The 23323-nt window shown below is 32.6% G+C and overlaps 1 protein-coding gene across 1 annotated transcript in view; it reads right to left on the reverse strand.

Moving 5' to 3' along the window:
* Window positions 1-12173, reverse strand: part of Ilp8 (Insulin-like peptide 8) — a 52864-nt gene extending 40691 nt beyond the window's left edge. Inside the window, exon 1 of the mRNA XM_073984210.1 lies at window positions 11825-12173. Coding sequence (XP_073840311.1) covers window positions 11825-11836 — 12 coding nt within the window. The 5' untranslated portion in view covers window positions 11837-12173. The remainder of the gene's footprint in view (window positions 1-11824) is intronic.
* Window positions 12174-23323: the final 11150 nt, after the last annotated feature.

Genomic DNA, 23323 nt, shown 5'->3' on the forward strand with positions numbered 1-23323 from the left:
ACATTTCACGATCATCACCAAAAACTAATCATTTCTATTCTGGCCCGAACCCAACCTCATCAAAAAAATTCGTTACAATCGGTCATAATTGCGGCCTTAAGCTAGTTTACAATTTTTAATGGACGGACACACATCGCTAAATCGCTTTATCTCGTCGAGATATGAAGTTTGGCATACCAAATAAGGGGTCTAGGACGAATATTTCGTGGTGTTACATTAACTTTTGGAGAGACAATATGTAGCATGGGATAAAAATGTGGTTCTCTACACAGAACCCATTATATATTAGGCAGTAGGCCCGTTATCTGGCAAACACTTTATTGCAATTTACATCAGAGGAAAGGTCAGTAGTTTTTTTCATATATAGGCTACTTTGCGAAATATATATGGTAACATGGGGCGGCTTCGCCACTGGGGCGCCTTCGCCAGCACCGATTTTCTTGATAATTATAACTGTTACAGAAAAGCCGTTAAAGGGAAAATTGTGAGTTTAACGAAGATCTTTCATCTCCCAAAAATTGGCATTTCTATCAAATATATGATTGCTGATGCACGCGGTTTCATGTTTTTGGGGTATTGAGAAAAATATTCATGGTAGGTATATTTTGTGATATCTTGTATACCTTTTGTGATATCAAAATTATATTTTATACCGTTAATAGACAACTACTGAAGAATATAAATACAAAAAAATTGCATGATAAAAGTAATTATAAATGTCAATATATTCATATTATGAACTATGTAGGGGGTGGGGCGGCTACGCCATGATAGGGGTGTTGTGGGTTAATGTGAGAAATATGTCAGGTTTCACTTAAATTGTTTCTGCTATTGATATACCACGCTATAATGTGAAGTTGAAATCAAATATTGTGCTAAACCTATCTAATTTGGCAAAAATTGCATTTTTATGCCTAAATTCAAAGTACCTACTTCAATTAACGGCTAGAATATGTTTCTTTTTGTAAATTTTAGAATCATTTTTGATTATTAAATAGAAAACATATTCTTTTTATGCATAATGTTGATATTTGGGGAGGTAGTATTGTAAATGTCAGTTTTAGAGTCCGTTGCTATATGTCCTATATCGATGGCGAAGCTACCCCATGGGTGGGGAGGCTTCGCCACTTTTTAGACATTTTGTAAATTCTCAAAAATAATATTTTAAAAACAAAATTATAATCATTTATATATCAATACTTATATTCAAGACATGCTAATATTCTTACCAAAAATAATATTTGGAAAAACTTTAATAATGTCGATATGAGAACATTTTGAAAAAAACGTGGCGAAGGCGCCCCATGTTACCATATGTCCTCAAGGAATTAAAATATCGACAAAAAATAAAATTTTTATATTTTCATACAAAAGTAATGGTCCATTTCACCCGCTAAGAAATATCAGATCATCATTCAAAATTGTAGGCATCTTTTTCGACCTATACTCTTACCCGATGCAAAATTTCGTGACTATTGATGTATAATTGCGACTTCTGGCGAGTTTATTTTTACACTACAAACAAATAACGGAATATATTAGGTTGTAACTCTGTTATCTGATCATGCACACCAACATAATTGGCATCAATTGAAAGGTCAAGCGTTCCACTTTCAAGTATATCTCACTTGTCCGGAATGTCACTTCCAGGAATTAAGATATAAGCTGTATATAAAAATTTTCACAATTTTCACACAGAAGTATTGGTCCATTTAACCCTCTAAATATTATCCAATCGCCATCTCAAATTGCAAGCTTCTCCTTTGTGATATACTCTTACCTTATTTAAAATTACGCGTTGATCGGACTATTATTGAGACCTACAGAGCCGCTAGAAAATTCGATAAATATTATGTTTTTGGTCCATTTCACCCGCTAAATATTTCACGATCATCACCAATAAGAATAGGGATCTATTCTGATCTGAACCCGACCTCCATACAAAATTTCGTGACGATCGGTCCATAATTGCGGCCTGGGGCGTGTTTGCAATTTATAATGGACAGACGGACGGACGGACACACATCTCAAAATCGCTTTATCTCGTCAAGATATGAAGATTGGTATACCACATTGGGGGTCTCCGACGAATATTTCGCAGTGTTACATGAATTTTTACCAAAACAAACTTATAATACCCTTTTCCACATTGTGGTATAGGGTATAAAAAATGTATCGAAGTTGTTTGTACGGAAGTTTTTTCAATATTTAATTTAAATAAACGCTATTTAAGTCATTACAGAGCAAAAGTTCGTTGATTCGCGCAAAATTAAATAATATTTGAGAAAAAAATTAAAAAATGGCACGGTGCTCTTGCTTACACCTAGGAAGTTTTTGCGGATTCTGAAACTACAATGTTTATAGATGACAAAAATCAAAAAACAAAAAAAATCGCCGGAGCGCTTTTTAAATAAATCGCGATTTAAATTGACATTTTTAGGGGTTGTTTAGGTTTTCACGATTTTGCTTAGAAACCGCAAGTCCCATCAAAATGGAACTAAAGAAAATGTTGTAGCTATGAATGTTGTAGCTATGAATGAAATTCTCTACGAGATCGGCCTTTATGATATTTTCGTAGTCTTTACCATTTTTGAGATATAGAAGTTCAAATTGAGACAATGCACTGACTGTATCGCCCCCTTATAAAACAATATCATGAAGGGTGCGCCTTAACTAACTTTTGAAGAAAACCGCTAAAACAGGGGACGTTTTTGTGAATTCTGAAACAGCAATGTTCATAGATGAGAAAAATCCAAAAACAAGAAAAAATCGCTGTAGGGATTTTTAAATAAATCGCGATCAAAATTCACATTTTTAGTTGTTTTTTAGGTTTTCACGATTTTGCTTGGAAATCGCAAGTCCAATCGAAATGGCGCTAAAGAAAATGTTGTAGCTGTGAAAATTTTCTAGAGGATTGACGTTTATCATTTGTTCCCAGTCTGTACCATTTTTGAGATAAAGAAGCCTAGTTTACATTTTTAGGTTTTTTGTTAGGGTTTCGCGATTTTGCTTGAATACGGTAAGTCTTATCGATATAGGACCAGAGAAAACAAAACTTACTTAAGAAACTTATCCTAAGTTGTACCATTTTTTTTAGATATATAAGTTTAAGTTGGGAATTTGCAGTCATGACATTGTTTTATAAGGGGGCGATACAGAATTGAATTGAATTTGAACTGTCCCAATTCGAACTTTTATATCTCACAAAGGGTAAATTCGACGAGAATACAATAAAGGTCAATCTTGTAGAATTTTTATAGCTACATCATTTTCTTTAGTCCCATTTTGATAGCACTTGCGGTTTCTAAGCAAAATCGTGAAAACATAAACAACCCCTAAAAATGTCAACTTAAATCGCGATTTATTTAAAAAGCGCTCCGGTGATTTTTTTTCGTTTTTTGATTTTTCTCATCTATGAACATTGTAGTTTCAGAATCCGCAATAACTTCCAAGGTGTAAGCACCTTCCATTTAAAATTGTTTCAAGAGCACCGTGATGGTTATACCAAAACCTAATTTACAGTCTAATGAATTTATTTGAGCTTACTTCAAAATTCACGTCTCAACTGTAGGTAGGACGTTGAAATAAGGGCCAAATTTGCTGAAATCGAAGTTGACACATATTACACTGGTAAACACGACTTTTGTTTCAACCGTTGTTTCTAAATGAATTCGACGAGTTATTTTCAAATCCGGTCACCGTTTTTTCCATCAGCTCTTGTTCTTGAGATATAGCTCAAAATCGGATTTTACAAGTTTTACCCAGAATTTCGTTATTTCCGGATATAAACAAATATTTTATTGTGTGTTTTTCGACACTAATATATTAAGGAGATGTTGTACGTTCGATACAAACATAGAAATAACGAAAAAATATAGAAAACATACGACGGACCTTGTAAAAATTGCATATTTTGCGCACTTTAAGCTGTAATTACGTCATGGGGGGAAGTCATAGGATCTTCATATGGCAATGCGGATATGCTTAGGGCATCTACTATATAGTCCAGTATTCAAATATATAATATAAAGTTCATAGCGCCCATGATTCGGCCATAACCTAAAAATCATCATGAAGACTGCCATCGAAAAGTAAATGAACTTTATATTATATATTTGAATACTGGACTACATAGTAGACGCCCTAAGCATATCCGCATTGCCATATGAAGATCCTATGACTTCCCCCGATGACGAAAAATCCACAAAAAATATTTGTTTGTATCCGGAAATAACGAAATTCTGGATAAAACTCGTAAAAACCGATTTTGAGCTATATCTCAAGAACAAGAGCTGATAGAGAAAAATTCATTTAGAAACAACAAAAATTTCGGTTGAAACATTCAACTTTTTCAATTTTGTTGAGCAGTGTTATCGATATATTAGGTTCAATTCCCAATTATTGGGTTGTATAAGATTTTTTACCAAGTTAATAAATTCTAATTCTATTTTTTGTTAATTATAACTAACAAAATTGCATAATTCACGTGATTACTTTCACCGTATTGGACAAACAAATTTATTTAGACGAGGGTCAATTTTAGCTGTCATTAATCAATATTACATATACCAATCGGTTTACGTTTTTTCATTGCTCACTAAATCCAGTTAATTAAATAATATTCACATGTGAAAATAAATATTATGTTGGTTGGTTTTAAACGTGTTAAGGATTACCATATTGACACAGTTAAAGACGCTACAAACACGAATTTAATTAGATATGACCAGTTTAATGTGTTAATAAAAAAATCATGCTAACAAGTTTGAATATTTTCACACTCATCGAAGTCGACCACATAATGAGCTGCTGATTTAAAAAATATAAGTATTTAATAATCGTCTGCCTATTGGTATTGATTTATAATGGAATTATAATTTATTCACGAAAAACTGCATAAGTCGAAAATTTTAAATTGTTGGGGGAACGAAAACAAGTAAACAAAGTATCCGGAATACCGGAAAGTGCGCACCGATAGTGTCCATCTTCGAATTTAAAGATTGGTCAAAATATTACGAAGGACAAATTTTGGACCGAATCGGCTGATCCGTTCGAGAGTTATCGTGCGCTACAGCCACTTCACATGGTACCATAGGCGTTTTTACAGCTTCCGAGCCATTTTATCAGGAAGTATGAACTTGCCTTTGATGAAACTTGTACCTACCGACGTATTGGGGACGGCGAATACAAGTTTTTACAAACAACAAAAATCAAATCGATTCCAGAGCAGGTCCTAGAACTTTTCTGAAATGTTGTGTGTGGGGTACCCGAAGGAGTTGACCGGTAGAAATTTCACAATAAGCAAAGTGTGGGTCAAATCGGTTACTCCCTTCAAAAGTTATTGTGTGCACAATTTTTCCGAACATTTTCGTACTTTTGTGGAGGAGATACCTGAAGGAGTGGGCCGATATAACCCATCTTTGGACAAAATATTACGGAGGCCAAATTTTGTACCAAATCGGTTCATCCGTTCGAGAATTATCGTGCGTTCTAGCAGACAGACGGGCAGACAAATATTCTGGTGTCTAAGAACATTATTTTGATAGACACATTTTGCCGGTATGAAAGTGTATATGCCAAAAACCAAAAATCCTTTGCAATTCCATTTGAAAAAAATTAAAAAAAAAATTTGCGAACACATATACTATTTTTGGCATAGAGGTTAAGAAAAAAAAATCTGATCCCGTTCACAAAATTGGACGATGCGCGCAAAAGTTATAGCGGTTTTTATTCGCATATAAAGAAAAAATATTTAAAAATATCTTATTTGTTGTTTTGAGAAAATGTATGCATAAATCGTTAACAGCATTCTATATCTATTCGTAGATGTTTAAATAGTTATTAAATTTATTATTATTTTCGCGGAAAATCAACAAATAATAAAAAAAGTTGAAGTAAATCCAAATTATCCTGCCCCAGAGTGCATACAAACCCTGAAAATATAAATTAAAAATGCGTAGAAAAATATGATGCCAAATTTATAGAGATTGGGTACATAAATTGCATATTATAGCAACAACAAAAGAGAAAAAATTATTGTTGCAAATATATTTTTTGGTTTGATTCGAAAAATTAGAAAAAAAATATTTGGGAGTTCTCCAACTATTTCGCTAAAATTCCATACAATAACTAATGTGTACTGCTAAAACTTCATCAAGAAATATGGTTTACCATCGTAAAAGCTTATTTGCTTACTGTGATAACTTATAAGGATAGGAAATTAAGAGTAATATTGAAATTACAATCATTCAAAAAATGTGGAAATTAAAAAGCCTATTATTCGCGAATTAGTTAAAATTAGTTGATGCGCATCCGTTTTTGGATACAGCGAATCAATCTCTTTCAATATTTATGCATATTTCGATGTTTCACTCAGCGGTCAAAGAGTGGCACCAGTTGCATCACACCGCGGATGTGCTTCCACATTCTATTTTTGGTAAAAAACCCATATTACTCGCGAATCTCTGTAATTTATGACACGCGTTTTCGCAAATATTATAATCGCGTATAAAGGATTCCATTTACGTAAAAAATGTTAAAGAAAATCGCGGTATAATACGCCGATTTGTCAAAATACATTTTTGCTGATTTTCGTATTTCCAAGGTATCTATATCCGCGGTTTAAGTGGTTGGATTCGATTGCTGAAGGTCTCATTAGATCCGTTCACGCGGGGTACAAAGGAAATTGAATGACACTTCAACAGCAATCTATATTTCAAATGTAAGGATTCCAGCTCTATGCTTTCACCCAAATCCAAATTGAACCAAATTTAGTTCCATTCAGAACATTCCGTACGCAATATGTACGAATTTCCAAAACTACCACAATCTTAAACTCCGACAGTAAGCTTATTTTCAACTTTCAGGATTCCATCTTCATCCGTTGAATCAAATCCAAATAGTACCAAATTTAGTATATATAAAAACGAATTCCCAAAAATGCCTAAATCCTCCACTCCAACAGTAATCTTATTGGCGAAATTCACCTCTATCCGTTCACCCATATCCATATTGTACCAAATTTAGCACATTTCGTACATATAAGTACGAATTTCCAAAACTACCTCCATATGTCAATCCTACACTCAACAGTAATATTAATTCCAAATAGGAGGATTCTAACTCCATCCATTCTCCAAAACTGAAATTGTACCAAATATAGTACCATTTAGTTTTTTTCGTACACATAAGTACGAATTTCCAAAACCATTTCCATATCTCAGTTCTACACCTTGGCAGTAATCATAATTCCAAATTTCAGGTTTCCAGCTCTATTCGTTCACCCAAATCCAAATTGACAACATTTAGTACCGTTTAATACTTTTGGTACACATCAATCCTATACCCCAACAGCAATCATTATTCCAAATTATAGGTTTTCAGCTTTATTCGTTTACCCAAATCCAAGCAGTACAAAATTTAGTACCATTTAATACTTTTCGTATACATAAGTACGAATTTTCAAAACCATCTCCATATCTCAGTTCTACACTTTAGCAGTAATCATAATTCCAAATTTCAGGATTCCAGCTCTATCAGTTCATCCAAATCCAAATTGTACCAAATTTAGTACTTTTCGTACACATAAGTACGAATTTCCAAATCTATCTCCATATCTCAATCCTAATTAATTCCAAATTTCGGGATTTCAGTTCTAACCGTTCATCCAAATCCGAATTGTACTAAATTTAGTACCATTAAGTACTTTTCGTAGACATAAGTAAAAATATCCAATACCATTAATTCCCTTACCAAATTTCAAGATTGTGGCTATATCCGTCCAAAATATACAATTGGTAGCAAATTAAGTAACTTGTAGGATTTTTGTACACTTATACGAGTAGGTCGAATTTCCGAAAACCCTTTGGTACATCTTTCTAAATTTCGTAATTCTAGCTCTTCCCGTTTGCTTTGAACAACTTTCTAGTCTTAGCGGTTTCGTCTGGGCAATGATGTGTCAGTCTGGCCATCACTCACTCACTCATCACTAAGCTCTTTTATATAATAAGATTTGCTCAATACAACAAATAAGAAATTTTAAAATATTTATTCTTCATAGGAGAATAAAAACCGCTATAATTTTTCCTAATCGCTATACCAAAAATCATAGATGTGCTCACATTTTTTTTTTTTTTAATTGAATTGCAAAAAAGTTTTATTTTTACCATATACATATAAGCGGTTTTGCCAAAATATGTCCTACGTAAATATATTTAAATTTACTAAAATTAAGTTTTTCTATTTTTTATACAAAAGATGTGCTCGATTTCACCCGCTAAATCAGCTCATCATCCTAAATGATTTTCTTTGACTTACAAAATGTTCACAGTATTGGACTTTATCTGCGACCTTTAGATTGATTGTGAACTATGTATACTAGTGTTATGACTTTTTGACCTTTTCTCTCAAAAATGATTTCCTGTTGCAAGAATTAATGAACTTTTGCCTATTATTGACTGAAATAATGTTTATTCCAATTAAGTATTAAAATGGTCCGGCACAAACCACTTGAAATTATATTTTTTTTTTTTTTTTGTGAAAAATTACTACGAAATGAAACATTTTTTCTCAAACGAATATTTCCTTTTGCACGAATGAAAAAAATGTTTGCCTATTAATGACTAAAATAACTTTTATTCGATGTAAATACTGAATAAGGTCACACACAAATCACTTTTAATTGATATGATATAATAAATAAGGTTACATAGGATATGAAATGAAATACATACAGTTTGGCAAGTAATTGTTTTCAAACTAAGAAGACGAACACTTTTCATGCATTAATTAGTTAAAAATGGCAAATAGTTGTGATAAAAATTTCTAATTTTTTACAAAAATTAGGTTGCCGAATTGTTTAAGACCAGATTAAATGCATAAATAAAAAATTAGCCCACGTAGATCAACAATAATAACCAAAACTAATAATTAACATGTTATACAAGGTGACAAACAAATGTTTTCAAAATGTCATTTTATGACTTTTATTCCTAATAAGGATTAATTACTAACAAGTATCAACAATATTAGGTTATAATATCCCTACTAAGAGGGTTATCATATGGTCCAAAGATCGTATTACATGTAAGCAATGTCCTATAGGTCTCAAACCGGGAATATCTGAAAACTAAGACGTTTTATGAGTTTTTTGGTTCACCAGGATGGACTGCCATCAATTACAATAAATATTGCCTACAGAATAACTCGATCAGGAGGGTTGCCAGATCGATTAAAAATGTACAAGGTCTTATTAACAGTAAACGGGACAACCTAGGCCCATAATCACGTCTTAAAAGTTGTTTATTTAACTGACATCGACTTGAGGGATAAGGACATTCTTAAAACAAACCAAAATATAACCAAACCAAAACCACTTGTAGGCCGTGGTTGTGGGCCTAGGTGGTCCCGTTTACTATTAATAAGACTTGTTACTTTTTTAGTCGATCTGGCAACCCTCAAGCTATTCTGTGGGCAATATTTATTGTAATTGATGGCAGTCCAACCTGGAGAACTAAAAAACTCATAAAACGTCTTAGTTTTCAAATATTCCCGGTTTGAGACCTATAGGACTTTGTTTACACGTAATACGATCTGGTACCTCCTTGGACCATATGATAACTCTCTTAGTAGGGATATTATAACCTAATATTGTCGATACTTGTTAGTAGTTAATCCTTATTAAGAATAAAAGTCATAAAATGTCATGATTTTTAAGTATTTACCGAAAAATGGGGTATTTTGAAACCTTCATTACATTTTGAAAACATTTGGTTGCCACCTTGTATAACATGTTAATTATTAGTTTTGGTTATTATTGTTGATCTACGTGGGCTAATTTTTTATTTAGGCATTTAATCTGGTCTTAAACAATTCGACCAACTAATTTTTGCAAAAAACCCGACATTTTTATCAGAACTATTTGCCATTTTCACTAATTAATGTATGATAAGTGTTCGTTTTCTTAGTTTGAAAACAATTACTTGCCAAACTGTCTATCTGCTTACTGTGACCACAAATTGCCAAAAGTACTGTTGAAAAAATTCGTAGGTAAAAACCCATCAAAATATACGAGGTTGTAAAAAAACATAAGCCTAGTGTACCTAGTGTCTTATTTTTTCGTAATTGTGTATATCATATATGTCAAATATCTCACCTCTGAATGTTGAACACATGGAATGTGAGTGTGATGTTATTTAGGTATGGATAAAACGTTACAGCTCATTCATTGATGGCTAGTCCGATACATCAAAATTTGTCAATGAGAAAGGATTTTGAAAGGTAATTAGGTCCCATGTGCAGAGAGATTTGCCAAATTTAAATTTTGACAAGGAAATTATTGTCAAAATTTATTGTAAACCTTATAAATTTCCCGAAAACTTTCGTTAACTGGAAAAAAGATTACAGAATCCCGCTATAGCCAGTAGTGGGTCAGTAGTTAACTGAAAATGCTGTCAATTATGTTTTACTTATTTTTTGTTTTGTTAAGGTTAAGGATAATTTCCAAGAAGCTTGAAATTGAAAGAAAGAACAAATGATTGATCTCCGATATCGTTCAAATATAACAATCGAAACTTTTAAGAATGGCCCAAAGAGTAGTAGTTCTCAAAAGTTTAGAATAAAACAGTTCATAAAGTGGATAATGTTGATCGACAAATTAATTTTCGATCTAATCAAACGCTACTATCACTAAACGATTTATATATATGTGATTTTCACAGAAAATTGCATATGTCGAAAAGTGAAAAAATTTCAGGAACGCAAAAACGTGATTTTTGCCTATATTTGTTTATTAATGTCCATTAGAATTAAATAGATTTTTGTTGCTTTTTAATACAAATAAAATATTACCAAAAATGTATCCTGGGAAGATTAATTAGTTTATTTTTCAAAAATGTTTGTTTGTGATATTTATTATTTTTTTCTTAAACTCAAAAATCAAACATGAAAAAATGTATAATTTTTTAAGATGAAACAACATATCGCTCATTTACTCAAAGAGTGACACATCTCGAAAAATCAAGTTTCGAGAAAAACTTGTTTTAAGTTGGCGATTGAAATTCGACTTCCCTCCTTAAAAAGATTATTACACTAAAACTAAAATAACTACTTGGACAATATTTTGCAACCAGATAGCCAGATATCAGTGTTAAATTTCTGTGCATGATCAAGCATGATTTGAAGTGTTTTAGTCCTTCATAAACTCAAAAAACGTTTGTGTTGAATTATACGAAACTCGCAGAAAATGAGCTGTAACTCGTCGAGTTTTAGATATAGCAGCATGAATATTTGACACAAGATAAAGTAGAAGTCGTAGAAAAAATAAAAATTGCTAACTCAGAAAATGCATTTTTTAGTTATGTCACTCTTTGAGTAAAGGAGCGATATGTCAGTATACATACATACGTGCATTTGTATGTAATTTTGTCTTAAGACAATGCACACATTTTTGTAAAAACATGAAGTGCAACTAGGTGGTACATTTGACTCAAAATTTACATAAGTCGACTTATGCTACATTTTCTGAAAACCGGAGTGATTGTGAATATTCATTCATTCATTTATTTGTTTACTTGATCAGACTGGCAAGAGCGCGCGGGAATTCAGTGAAATCTGAGATGTCTTAATAATAAATACGGAAATGTTAGCATTTCCAAGTGAGAACCAAAACGCGAAAAGAGTAACTTATTTTTGGAAGAAATATCCACACAGTAAACACCATTTTTTGCGGCCTTTTTAAATTCCAACCGTAAACAAAGAACATCGTTGGAAAAACCTTAACGTTTTCTTGTACAACAACACTACGATAAGAGAAAGAAAAACTCACCTTAAGGAGCATGATTCAATATTTCCTCAGCACAAAGTGTTGAATGCAATTTCACAAATGGTTAAAATATTGTAATATGCTTTTGCCAGTTCAAAACTTGGCTTTTGAGAACAAACACACGTTCTTTGTAATTTTTTTCAAACTAGTCACACACAATTTAATTAAACAAATACTATTTTTTGTTTTTATTTTATATTAAGGCGGGAATTTACTATAAAAACGTTTTCGTATTGTTTATTGTTTTGCTCGTTTTCTTCAAACCCGGTTGGTTGCTGTGGCTTGTTTTACGACCGCTATGCTGTTACGGTTGTTTCATAATTGAATATTGAATACAAATGAAAACATCAATTTCAGGTGAGAGCTTTTTATATCAAACGCAACAGACAAGAGGATTTCGAATTTCTGTGGAAAAAATGATCAGAATTTAAGCATTCATACGTAGTTGAGTTAACCTGCGCCAGACAGTTTTGCTAAATAAAAAAGAGATATTTGAAACACAATAACGACGTTTGTCGAAGCCAACATTCGTTGTATCCAGTGGAGTGCTATGCAATGAAGGTTTTACGATTGGTTGGAGATTGAGTTGAATTTTGTCTTTCGTTTATATCTTATAACTACAACCATATAATCGATCTGCCGCAATTAGTTAATACCGCGGTTGTGAGGCCCAATACATATTGTACACGACGCACATAGGGGAAATGTATGTATGTTAAAAGTAGATTAAAACTCTTGAAAAGCACATTTACAATCCGATCGATATAATATTTTGCACAAATCGGTTCCTGTAGAAAATGATGATAACACTATGCAACACTGAAAATGCAAACAACTTCTAGTATGCATTTTTTGAAAGTACATATTTAGACTACAAAAACCCTGGTAGGGTTTTGTCCTGCCAGATCCAGTTCAGATTTTATGGCCTCATCTAAACCGGGCTAAATATACACTTTTTTGCATTTATCAGGCCTTTATCTCAGAAACGAATAGGAATTTGGCTTTGCTGTATTTAGCAATATTGTAGCCCTAAACTAGTAGAACTTATCTTTTGAAAAAACCACATAAGAAAAACTATATCTAGGGCATTTAAATCTATAAAATATAGAAAATTTTACATAATTGCTGAAATTCTGGTCAGTATCGGCTACACTATTGGGAGTTGAACCAAGTAACCTTTTGCAAAAATCTTCCAAATAAAGTTCTCAACAATTCTTTAGAACATTCTGAAACTCTAAAATACTTACTTCATGTTGCTTCAGCGGTATTTTGCATCATATCTTTTACAACACTTATTTCAAACACAGTTCACACCAACAGTTTATTCTCGCATTTCGGATTTCACTACTTTATTGACATTTTTATTAAATCGTCGTTGAAAAATGTACTGAACACAACGGAATAGAGGTATTTACAATAATGACATGTTCCGAAGAGTTGTGTATCACATTCCAGGGAATATTTTTCCAAAAGAAAATATTAAGACAAAATTAACGGTTTTGGAGATACGGTGCGAAATGTATAAAAATTGTGGCATTTTTGCATATATTTGGAAATTTGAGGCAATAAATGTAGTTTTTCGAGTTCCTTATTTCTCCAAATATTTTATTCTTGTCCTTATCTACAAATTTGCTTCAGAGGTCAGAAGAAGATTTGCATTGGTTTCAGAGATATAGCCCCGAATTTCTTTAAAAACTCAATATTTAACCATGTTTAGATGGGGCCATAAAATTCGAGCTGGATCTGACACAACAAAACCCAACTAGGGTTCCTTGTCGTTTGGGTCTGTTCTTTCAAAAAATCCTCAGTTCGAATTGTTTGCACAAGATCACCTTAAAAATGTTGCACAGTGTAATCGGTCCAGATTTGGATATAGCTTCCATATATATTAGCATCCGATATGAGGCAAATAATGTACTTAAAGTGCAATATAGGGCTTAAATGGCAAAAAAGGGTGTTAACATTTTTGTTTTTTAAGACCAAACATTATCACGACATTGTTAACAATATTTCTAAAAACTATTTTGCCAAAATATCTTTTTATTGTTTATTGTTTTACACAAATTTTACATGAAAAAACCCGTGATTTTTCTGAATGACGCAAACATAAACCAAAACTTTTGATTTAGGGCCATTATTATATGTGTTCTTTTACTATCTGATGGATTTGAAAACCCAAAATAAACCAATTTGGAGGCATATGATTTTTACATTGAAAGTTAATGCCAAGAAGCTCCTCCTTGAAATTCAATAATCACTTTTAACTTTAAATCCAAACTATAACAAAGGGAGACTTATAATAATTGGGGTTAGTCTGATAAATAAGAGTCCCTTTTAAATGGCGGAACAAAATGTAGTGTCGGCAAACGTTGCCAAAATATCTTTTTATTTTTTTTTTTAATTGGTTTGCATAAATTATTCCAATTTTACTTCAGAAAAAAATTTCAGTTAAGAAAAATGTGTGTTTCGGATTAGCGAAACTATACGTAGCATATTTGAATCTGAAGTTCGATATTTAAGCGCATAAAACATCGAAAGTAACGTTCACATCATGCAATTTTTCACCAATGAAATTTGAGTTATCATAAAAACAAGTAAGAGATCGCTATAGTCGGACGGGCCGACCATGTGATACCCTACACCACTACATATATGTATTAACTCATCGCGTATTAAAACCGTTTTAAAATTTGATTTTGCCTGGCTGAGGAATCGTTTTGAAAGAAGGTGGCAAAGCGAATCATGCTGCAATGTATGTATAAAAATCTAATTGGACAATTAAAACGTTAGGGCACCATGTAATATGCAACAATGCAAGAAGTGGGAATGGGAAAATGTGGTTCTCTACACATAACCCATTATATATTAAGTAGTAGGCCCGTTATCTAGCAGACACTTTATTGCAATTTTCATCGGTGGGAAGATCAGTAGTTCTATTTTCATATGTAGTCTACTTTGCCGGTATATGCCCTCCAGGAAAAAAATATAGACCAAAAATATTTTTTTTTTGTTTTTTTTTTTCATACAAATGTAATGGTCCATTTCACCCGCTAAATAATATCCGATCATCATCCAAAATTGTAGGCCTCTTCTTCGACCTAAACTCTCACCTCATGCAAAATTTCGTCATTATTGAACTATAATGCGACCTCTAGCGTGTTTATCATTACACTACAAACCAAAGATGTCAATATTATAAGATAGGAAAAGTCAATTGTGAAAAATTAACTGTAGAGGGGGTTAACCTCTGTTGCTACGACATCATAGCAACATTCTGTTAAACGAAAACTGTTATTCATTGGAATATTGACAAGAAAAACATTAAAACTCAAGTTTGACGGCATTCACTTTTGATTTTTTTATTAAGTAAACAATAAAAAAAGAAAAGAAATAAATTTCAGCCACAAAACACAACGTTAATGTTTTCTGCCGCGAGAAATGGGAATCAAAAACGATTGGCATTGCTGTTATCAATTCCAGTGAGTTGTGTAGCCATCTGCAACCAAAATGTAGAACTATTGTCATATGTTTTTGGAAAATGCATTTGTTCGGGTCTTTATTGCTATACGTCTTTGCTACAAACAAATAACAGGGTATACTAGGCTGTAACTCTGTTATCTTATCATGTACACCAACACAATTGACATCAATAGAAAGGTCAAGCATTCTTCTTCCAGGTATAGCTTACTTGCCCGGAATGCCTCTTCCAGGAATAAAGCTATAAGCTGTATATTAAAAATTTTCACAATTTTCACACAAAAGTTGTGGTCCATTTAACCTGCTAACGATCGTCACCCATTAAAATAGCGATCTATTCTGATGTGAAACCGACCTCTATACCAAATTTTGTGACAATCGGTCCAAAATTGCGGCCTGGAGTTTGATTACAATTTATAATGGACAGACGGACACACGGACGGACGGACGGACACACATCTCAAAATCGCTTTATCTCGCCGAGATATGAAGATTGGTATACCACATTGGGGGCCTCCGACGAATATTTCGCGGTGTTACATGAATTTTTACCAAAACAAACTTATAATACCCTTTCCACATAGTTGTGTAGGGTATAAATATTTATGAAAGACGAAGTGTACCGCAATTAACTAATAATGAAGATTCAAAAACAAGTTTCTTTGGTGGTTTTTATGAACTTTAATACACAGAAGTACAAATAAATAAGTAGATTTGGCGAACACTGAAAACAAAATTTATTTCTATTTTACAAATTGTTTTTTTTTTTTTTTAATACTCCCATATTTAAATATTTCAATGGTTTTAGTTGATAAAAATTAGATTTTTTCAGAATGGCACAAGTATGCGTAAAATGTTATGATTGGATATGATGTTAGAGACTTAATCGCATAAATCTCCAAAAGCAATTATGGTCCGCAAACGTTCGCATCAGGCACTAATCACGTTTGAAAATTTGAGTTTTCTTAAAAATTATCATAAAAAATATGCATGAAAGAAGAGACGTACCATCACCATTAAAGAGTGAAGATGCAGAAACAATTTGGATTTTTTGTAAGCTTATCTTGTACGGAGAATATACAAAAACAAAAAATCTTGAAAAATATAAATTTTCGCTAAAATAATTCTGTGGTTTTCTTGGAAAACGACATAAGTCTAAAAATCAAACATTTCTGGAGAGCGAAAACAATATTTTTTGTAATATTTGCTAAATTTCGATGATTTTGTTTTGGTTTTTTTCAACATATTATTAGAGCATGCCAAAAAAAACTTTAGGAATAAAAAAATTAAATTTTTTATTATTTTTTTAACGTATCATTTCGTGCGCTTTTTATTTCTTGCATAAAATGACACATTATACTTATGTTGTTTTCTATGAGGAGGAAAATGGAAAACACATACATATGTATATACTTGTGTTGTTTTTCGGTGAAATTTATTTTACAAATTATTACGCAATCTGCATAGAAATTAAAAACATTTGATAAAAAGCAAATAAAAAAATGTAGTTCAAAAATGTTATCAGTTTTTGTAGGCGATTGTTAAATAATGAGCGAAGATGAAAATAAACCAAAAGAAAATCAAAATATTTAGAAATGGTGGCATGTATTATAAATTATTCATTATAGATATATAATACGCTTTTAGATTTTGATGAATTTTGACTTATTTATTCATTTTCTTGTACTGCTATTACATCACAATTATGTACTTTAGTAGTTAAATGAATGATCAGTAAGTAGTTCTTGCTGAATTTTTGGGTCATGGATCTCGTGTTTCATATAAATTACGCATCGAGACTTGTGTTAGGGAGTAAACTACATACAAATAAAAAAGGAATATAAAATTACATGCAAAACTTCACGTTTAGTTTTACGTCGTTTTCACTTGAAAGAGAATTGATAAATATTTTAATTTTATTTTTATCGAAAATGACCTAAGTCGTCTTGTGTCTTTTTATGTAAATGTCTGGGATTTATTGCTGCTTATATCCAGATAATAAGTTTATTATGAAAATTATGTTATAAAATAAAATATATCAAAAGTACAATTACGTGGCGTTAATAACTCAAAATTTACATAAGTCGACTAATGTCGTTTTGTCTGAAAACCACAGAATTATACCCTCAGCATTTATGCTATCGAGGGTATATGGGCAAAACTGCCAATTATTTCATATTCCATTTCCAAAAAATTGAATTTTTTCTTTTCGCGCTACATTAAGGATTTTTGGTACATAGGTTAAGAAAAAATTCCCCAGTACAAATCCGCTCGCGAGCAAATTTTTGGTTGTTGCGGACAAATGTTATCGCGGTTTTACTTCTGCTTTTAAGAAAAAATTATTATAAACACGCTAATTATTTTATTGAGCACAATTGTCACTAAAAAGTTATCACGAAGTGACGTCATTAAGTAGATTGCATAATACTTGTAAAATGTTTCTCAGCATTCGCGGAATTTACAAAAAATTGACAAAATTTTAAATGTAATCCGAATTTTTTGAAAATATAGCTCCATATACCCGTCAAAAATTACAAAAAAGTAACAGTTTTAAATAAAGACTTCACGGGGAATCAAATGAGACCAAACTTATAATCATCGGGATAGTAGTTATGATATTATAGCCAAAATAAGCACATATTTGTGTTACAAAAAACAAATTTTGGTTTGGAATAATAGTTTTCACATGCATTATAGAGTTGAAAATATTGGAAAATTCTATAGGAGTACTTCTTTTATTTTTCTTGAAACTCCCAAGAAAATGGGCGGATTTTGCTTTATCAACATTCACATAGAAGGTTTCCCATTGAGGAAAGTTATCGGGTTGTTGAAATAAATCATTAGACTTCTTAAACGGAAACAGAGTTCAAATAAACCGCTTTTGTCCGCATGTGATTTTCATGTACAGCAAGACCATATCTTTTAATTTGTATATATTTTTCGAAATATAATTTGGACGCTAAGATGTAGCATCGGCTGCATCTTAGCATTAAAAAACCTATAAAACATCGCTAATTTTCCCAAAGTTCATACAATTTCGTTCCGCATCCGGTTTTAGTGTCACCATGAAAATCTGCATCGATATATACCTATTTCAAGGCAATCAGTCAAGAACCGTGGATGTAGCATCACACACTATTTTTGGGATAAAATGAATGTAGTTCCCTTATCAGTGAAGTTTTTAAATCTTTGTTTCCGCAAAAAGGAAGATCCTGCACTAGTTTTTTCATAGCAGTGCAAGCTGTCGACAGAATACGCGATAAAATGCGCGATATTTTCAAAAACAATATTAGGTGATTTTCCTACCTTGGAATTTCTCGTATCTCGCGTTTTAGTAGATGGAATTTCACGAGTATTGATTTATTAGATCCGCAACATAAAAATCAAAAATTTGCAATCAAGTACGAGTAAATCGAATGCCAATTGTAAAAATTAGGCCCGAAAAATATGATTTTTAGAAATTTGTTCTCACAAAATTTTCGTATTTGGATACAGATTTCTCTGAAGCTGTGTAGGCTACATTCACGACACATATATCAAATAAATCAGAATCGTGAGTTCTTCATTCCTATATATGATTTTTTGAAAAACCTGTTTGCGGAACGAAATTATAAGAAAATTTCAAAAAACACTTAAAATAAGCATTTAAATTGTACAATATACAACCACTATTCGCGAGTTATAAAGGGGTAAACCTTGGCTTCAACGATGTTAAATTTTCAATAATATTGCCCAAATGTGCCCATCGTAATAATGGTTTTAGACCCCAATTGTGTTTGGACTAAATCCGTTTCAGACAGATTAGAGTCGATTTAGCCATGTCCGTCTGTCTGTCTGTCTAACTCTCGAACGAAGCAACCGATCGAGTCTAAAATTTGGAATTCGTAATATTTTGCCAAATTTAGTTTAAGATCAATAATGGGCCATGTCGGTCTACTCTCTCGGGTACCCGCACAAAAATACAATATTTTCCGCAAAAATTATGCGCACGATATCTCTCGAAGGGACTAACCGATTTGGGCCATATTTTGCACATCGTAATATTTCTAGCAGACATAGATCCAGATCGAAGATGTAAAATTTCGTAAAAGTGCAGTTTATGACCTCCACTCGGATCAATTTGATATTTGTTGTAACGAATTGTATTCGCTGTCCCTACACGCAGAGAAAAAAATATGATTGATCCAACAATATTCGAAGAGCAAAATATGTATTGTAAAGATATTGTTAAATTCCAAATGTAGTATTGTGATTCCAACAATTGAGTTTTGTTAAATCCAAAAATTGTTTTTGTCAACTGGACAATAGTTCTCTCTTTTCTTCGACAAATTTTTCTCTTCTCTCGCTATTCGATGCCGTGTTGAAAAAAAACAATTATGGTGAGTTTTGTTTGTATGACATGATGCCTTTATCTTTGTTTTTGTGTGTATGTATGTATACCAACAAGGAGACTCTTGTTTTTATTTGTTTCTGTTTTGTTTCATTCTTCTATCTTCATTGTGCTTTGAGGTTTGGTGTTATACCGGAGTTTGTTATGGTGTTTAATTATTCCTTATGTTGTGGTGGGTGCTTGTGGCTTTTTGTTTGTCTTTGTTGTCAGCCAATGCAGCAAACCATGTATTGTGTTCATCAATGATTGCAATATTATACGCGACATTTATATCCAAGTTATGCGAAAAGTGTATATGAGAAGTATATGCACTCAAATCAAAAATTTCTGGGCTGGTTTTCTGGGTTGACAATACTTTTTGTAAACAAAATTAGATTATGATAGTTCCTACAATCGGTATTGTTAACGATTTTAACAATATTGCGGAAATTCGAAAGTGGTTTTTGTTTTCTATGTTTGGAACAAAAGATGGTATTTTTGGATTTGGATTACAATGTTTGAACAAAACAAATACATTTTTGGAACCAAAACATATATTTTTGTTCCAACAAAAGCGAAAAATATTTTTTCTCTTCGTGTATTACGAAGGTATTCATTTTTTTCAGAAAATGGCCCGAAAACTGAAAAAAAAACCCTTGAACGGATAAACTGATTATGTCCAAAATTTGACAGTCGTAATATTTTGCTCAAATTTATATCAAGTTCGGTCCACAAAAGTTCAAAACTTTTCGCTAAAATTGTGCGCACGATGATTCTCGAAGCAGTAACACATACTTTGCACATCGTAATTTTTCTACGAGAAATGGATCCGGTTAGAATATGAAATAAACATGTCAATTCCTTCGTGTACCTCCCACACAAATGTTCGGAAAAGTGTAAATAGATACTTTTTTGCTACTTTTATTTTAATTTTCACCTAAAATTATGTGTATTCGAACCTATACTTTTTGCTTTCATTATGGTTGAGTTCAATCGACTGCTGCGTTGGATTGGTTAACCGCAGAAAGTTGCGGATTGTCATAGCAAATGGGAAAAAGGTTCAGGTTACGGTTTACCAACAGTTTGTACTTTAAAACGCTATTTTCATAATTTGGGTTTTGAGCAACTTTTGGCCTATGTTTCCCATATGTGCGATGGAATAAACGACAAATACCGAATGATAGTGACATTTGTCGGTAAATGCTATTCTGTATACAAATTTTACCGATTTTTGTCAGAAATTAACCAAAATCATCGGTCAGTTACCGACGGATAAACCAGTCGTTAATTCACCCGACATAAGCAACGTTAATATTTACATATTTATTACTTTCAGAATGAACTTGTGTGGAAAATAATTTAAGAATCGCTTTATATTTGCAAAATATTTTTGAAATTTTTGATATTTCGCAGTGCTGAATTGCTGATGCATCTACCTTGACGCTGTCGTTGTCATTGTGTTTTCATGTTTATCTGGGAGAGAATACAAACTCTTAATCAACTTACAAAGCAAGCAACAGTTTCAAATACAGTATCTTTCTAACGTTATTGTAGGTGACTGGAAATGATCGCCGGCCGGTTAATGAGCCCACAGTTCTAAATCACAAGAAAAACAAACTTTACGCTTGCTTGTTGGCAACCATCGTGATTACGTTCGTACATACATGCATATGTATGTATGGATGAAGTATAAGTAGAGTAAGGATTAACGGCATTTTTACTACGTCAACCAAAGGCACATTTATTCAACTGCAGCGCCAAAATATCTCTGGCGGTGATAAACGAGGTAGTGATTGGCTGTGTGACGCATGCGCCAACAAAAAGTTATTTTTGCTCTCATATTTGGGAAAAACGGTCAGTGGCAAATATAAAAAACAGAAAGCGTATTATTCTTAAAGAAGCATTAGGAACGAGGGTGGTCAACTAAAAATAGTGGTCCAATGCCCTACATTGTGACACCTCAATGATGTAAGACGGTTTATTTAGGTAGTTCGTTCACATTATAAATAAGGATAATAAATATTGTAACAGTATCGCGTGTATGAAATGGTTTGAGAACCTAAACGGAGTCAATCATGTGATACCTTACATCACTACACCTAACTAGTCTTTAGAGAAGTCCTCGCCCAGAAATCCTATAAATATACATACATAGCTCAATCAATATTTCGTAATGACATTGATTTTATTCACCGAATTCTTTGATCATTTATAGTTTCGTGTTAGTAATTTTTAACAGAACAACTACATAACAAGGGAGGACTTGTAAAAAAATAATTCCGGCCTACAAATATGTATATGAATACGGTGACCAACTGTACTCTATTATAGAGTACAGTACTCTATTTTAGGTGTCCGTACTCTAATTTGCTATTTCCTCTAATTTTGATTTTTTTAGAAATACATAGGTAAAGAAATCCGATAACCCTAGGCAGAAATTAAACAAAATATAGTATTGTTGTTTTAGCATGTGACTTTTCATCAATGGGTTATATAAGTTTCTGGCCTCATTATGAAAACGCGAAGTTTTGCCATTAAAAATAGTTTTATTGTTTTCTAAAATAGTCTTCAGCATTATTTATACACTTTTTCGTGTGCTCAAACCAATTATTGAAGCCCTTTTTCTACTCCGTTGTTATGGCGTTTGCTGTTTTTTTTCTCGCTTATACGAATAGATCCACGATTCGTCACCCGCGACCGTATTTTTTTATCTTTTTTCGAAATTTCTTGCACCGATCGACACGATATCCAACGAGAACAAAACCCTTTTGGATGTAAGTCCCGAGCCACACTACAGTAATTTCACTGAAATTTTGATATGAAATTATGCGTCTCTAGATCGACGTCCATAGTAGAGTAAAATCATAAAATTGCTGTAGTGGGGAGTTCGATTTAAGAACACCTAATTTCATGAAATTTTTTAATGAAATTCACGCTAGTGTGGCCCGGGACTAACTTCTGCGATATTACGCAGGGCATCAATGTTTTCTGGAACAACGGCCGTTTTTAGACGACTTTCGTTCGTTCGTTTTTGAGTGAGCGTCGACCACGTTTGAATTCATTACTCCAGTTTTTCAAAGTACTAAAAAATTTTGTTTCATCGCCATACAAAGATTGAATTTCATCGATGCACTCTTGCCGTGATAATCGACGACGAAAGTTGTGAAAAATGATAGTTCCTACAATCGGTATTGTTAACGATTTTTACAATATTGCGGAAATTTGAAAGTTGTTTTTGTTTTCTACGTTTGGAACAAAAGATGGTATTTTTGGATTTGGATTACAATGTTTGAACAAAACAAATACATTTTTGGAACCAAAACAGATATTTTTGTTCCAACAAAAGCGAAAAATATTTTTTCTCTGCGTGTAGTTCAGTCAATTGTCTGGCAGATTCTTCTTGTAGGTTCCTTAAGTCTTAAAATGCATTTTTGCATATAGTATGTATTTTTTGAAAGTACGTATTGAGACTACAAAAACCCTAATAGGGTTTTGTCCTGTCAGATCCAGTTAAGATTTTAAGGCCTCATCTAAACCGGGCTAAAACTACAGTTTTTTGCATTTATCGGGCCTTTATCTCAGAAATGTTTAGTAATTTGGCCTTGCTGTCTTTGGCAATATTGTAGCTCTAAACTAGTAGAACTTATCTTTTAAAC

The sequence above is a fragment of the Musca autumnalis genome, unplaced genomic scaffold (genome assembly GCF_047663935.1).
Source record: "Musca autumnalis isolate F117 unplaced genomic scaffold, ASM4766393v1 scaffold_4, whole genome shotgun sequence".
NCBI lineage: Eukaryota > Metazoa > Arthropoda > Insecta > Diptera > Muscidae > Musca > Musca autumnalis.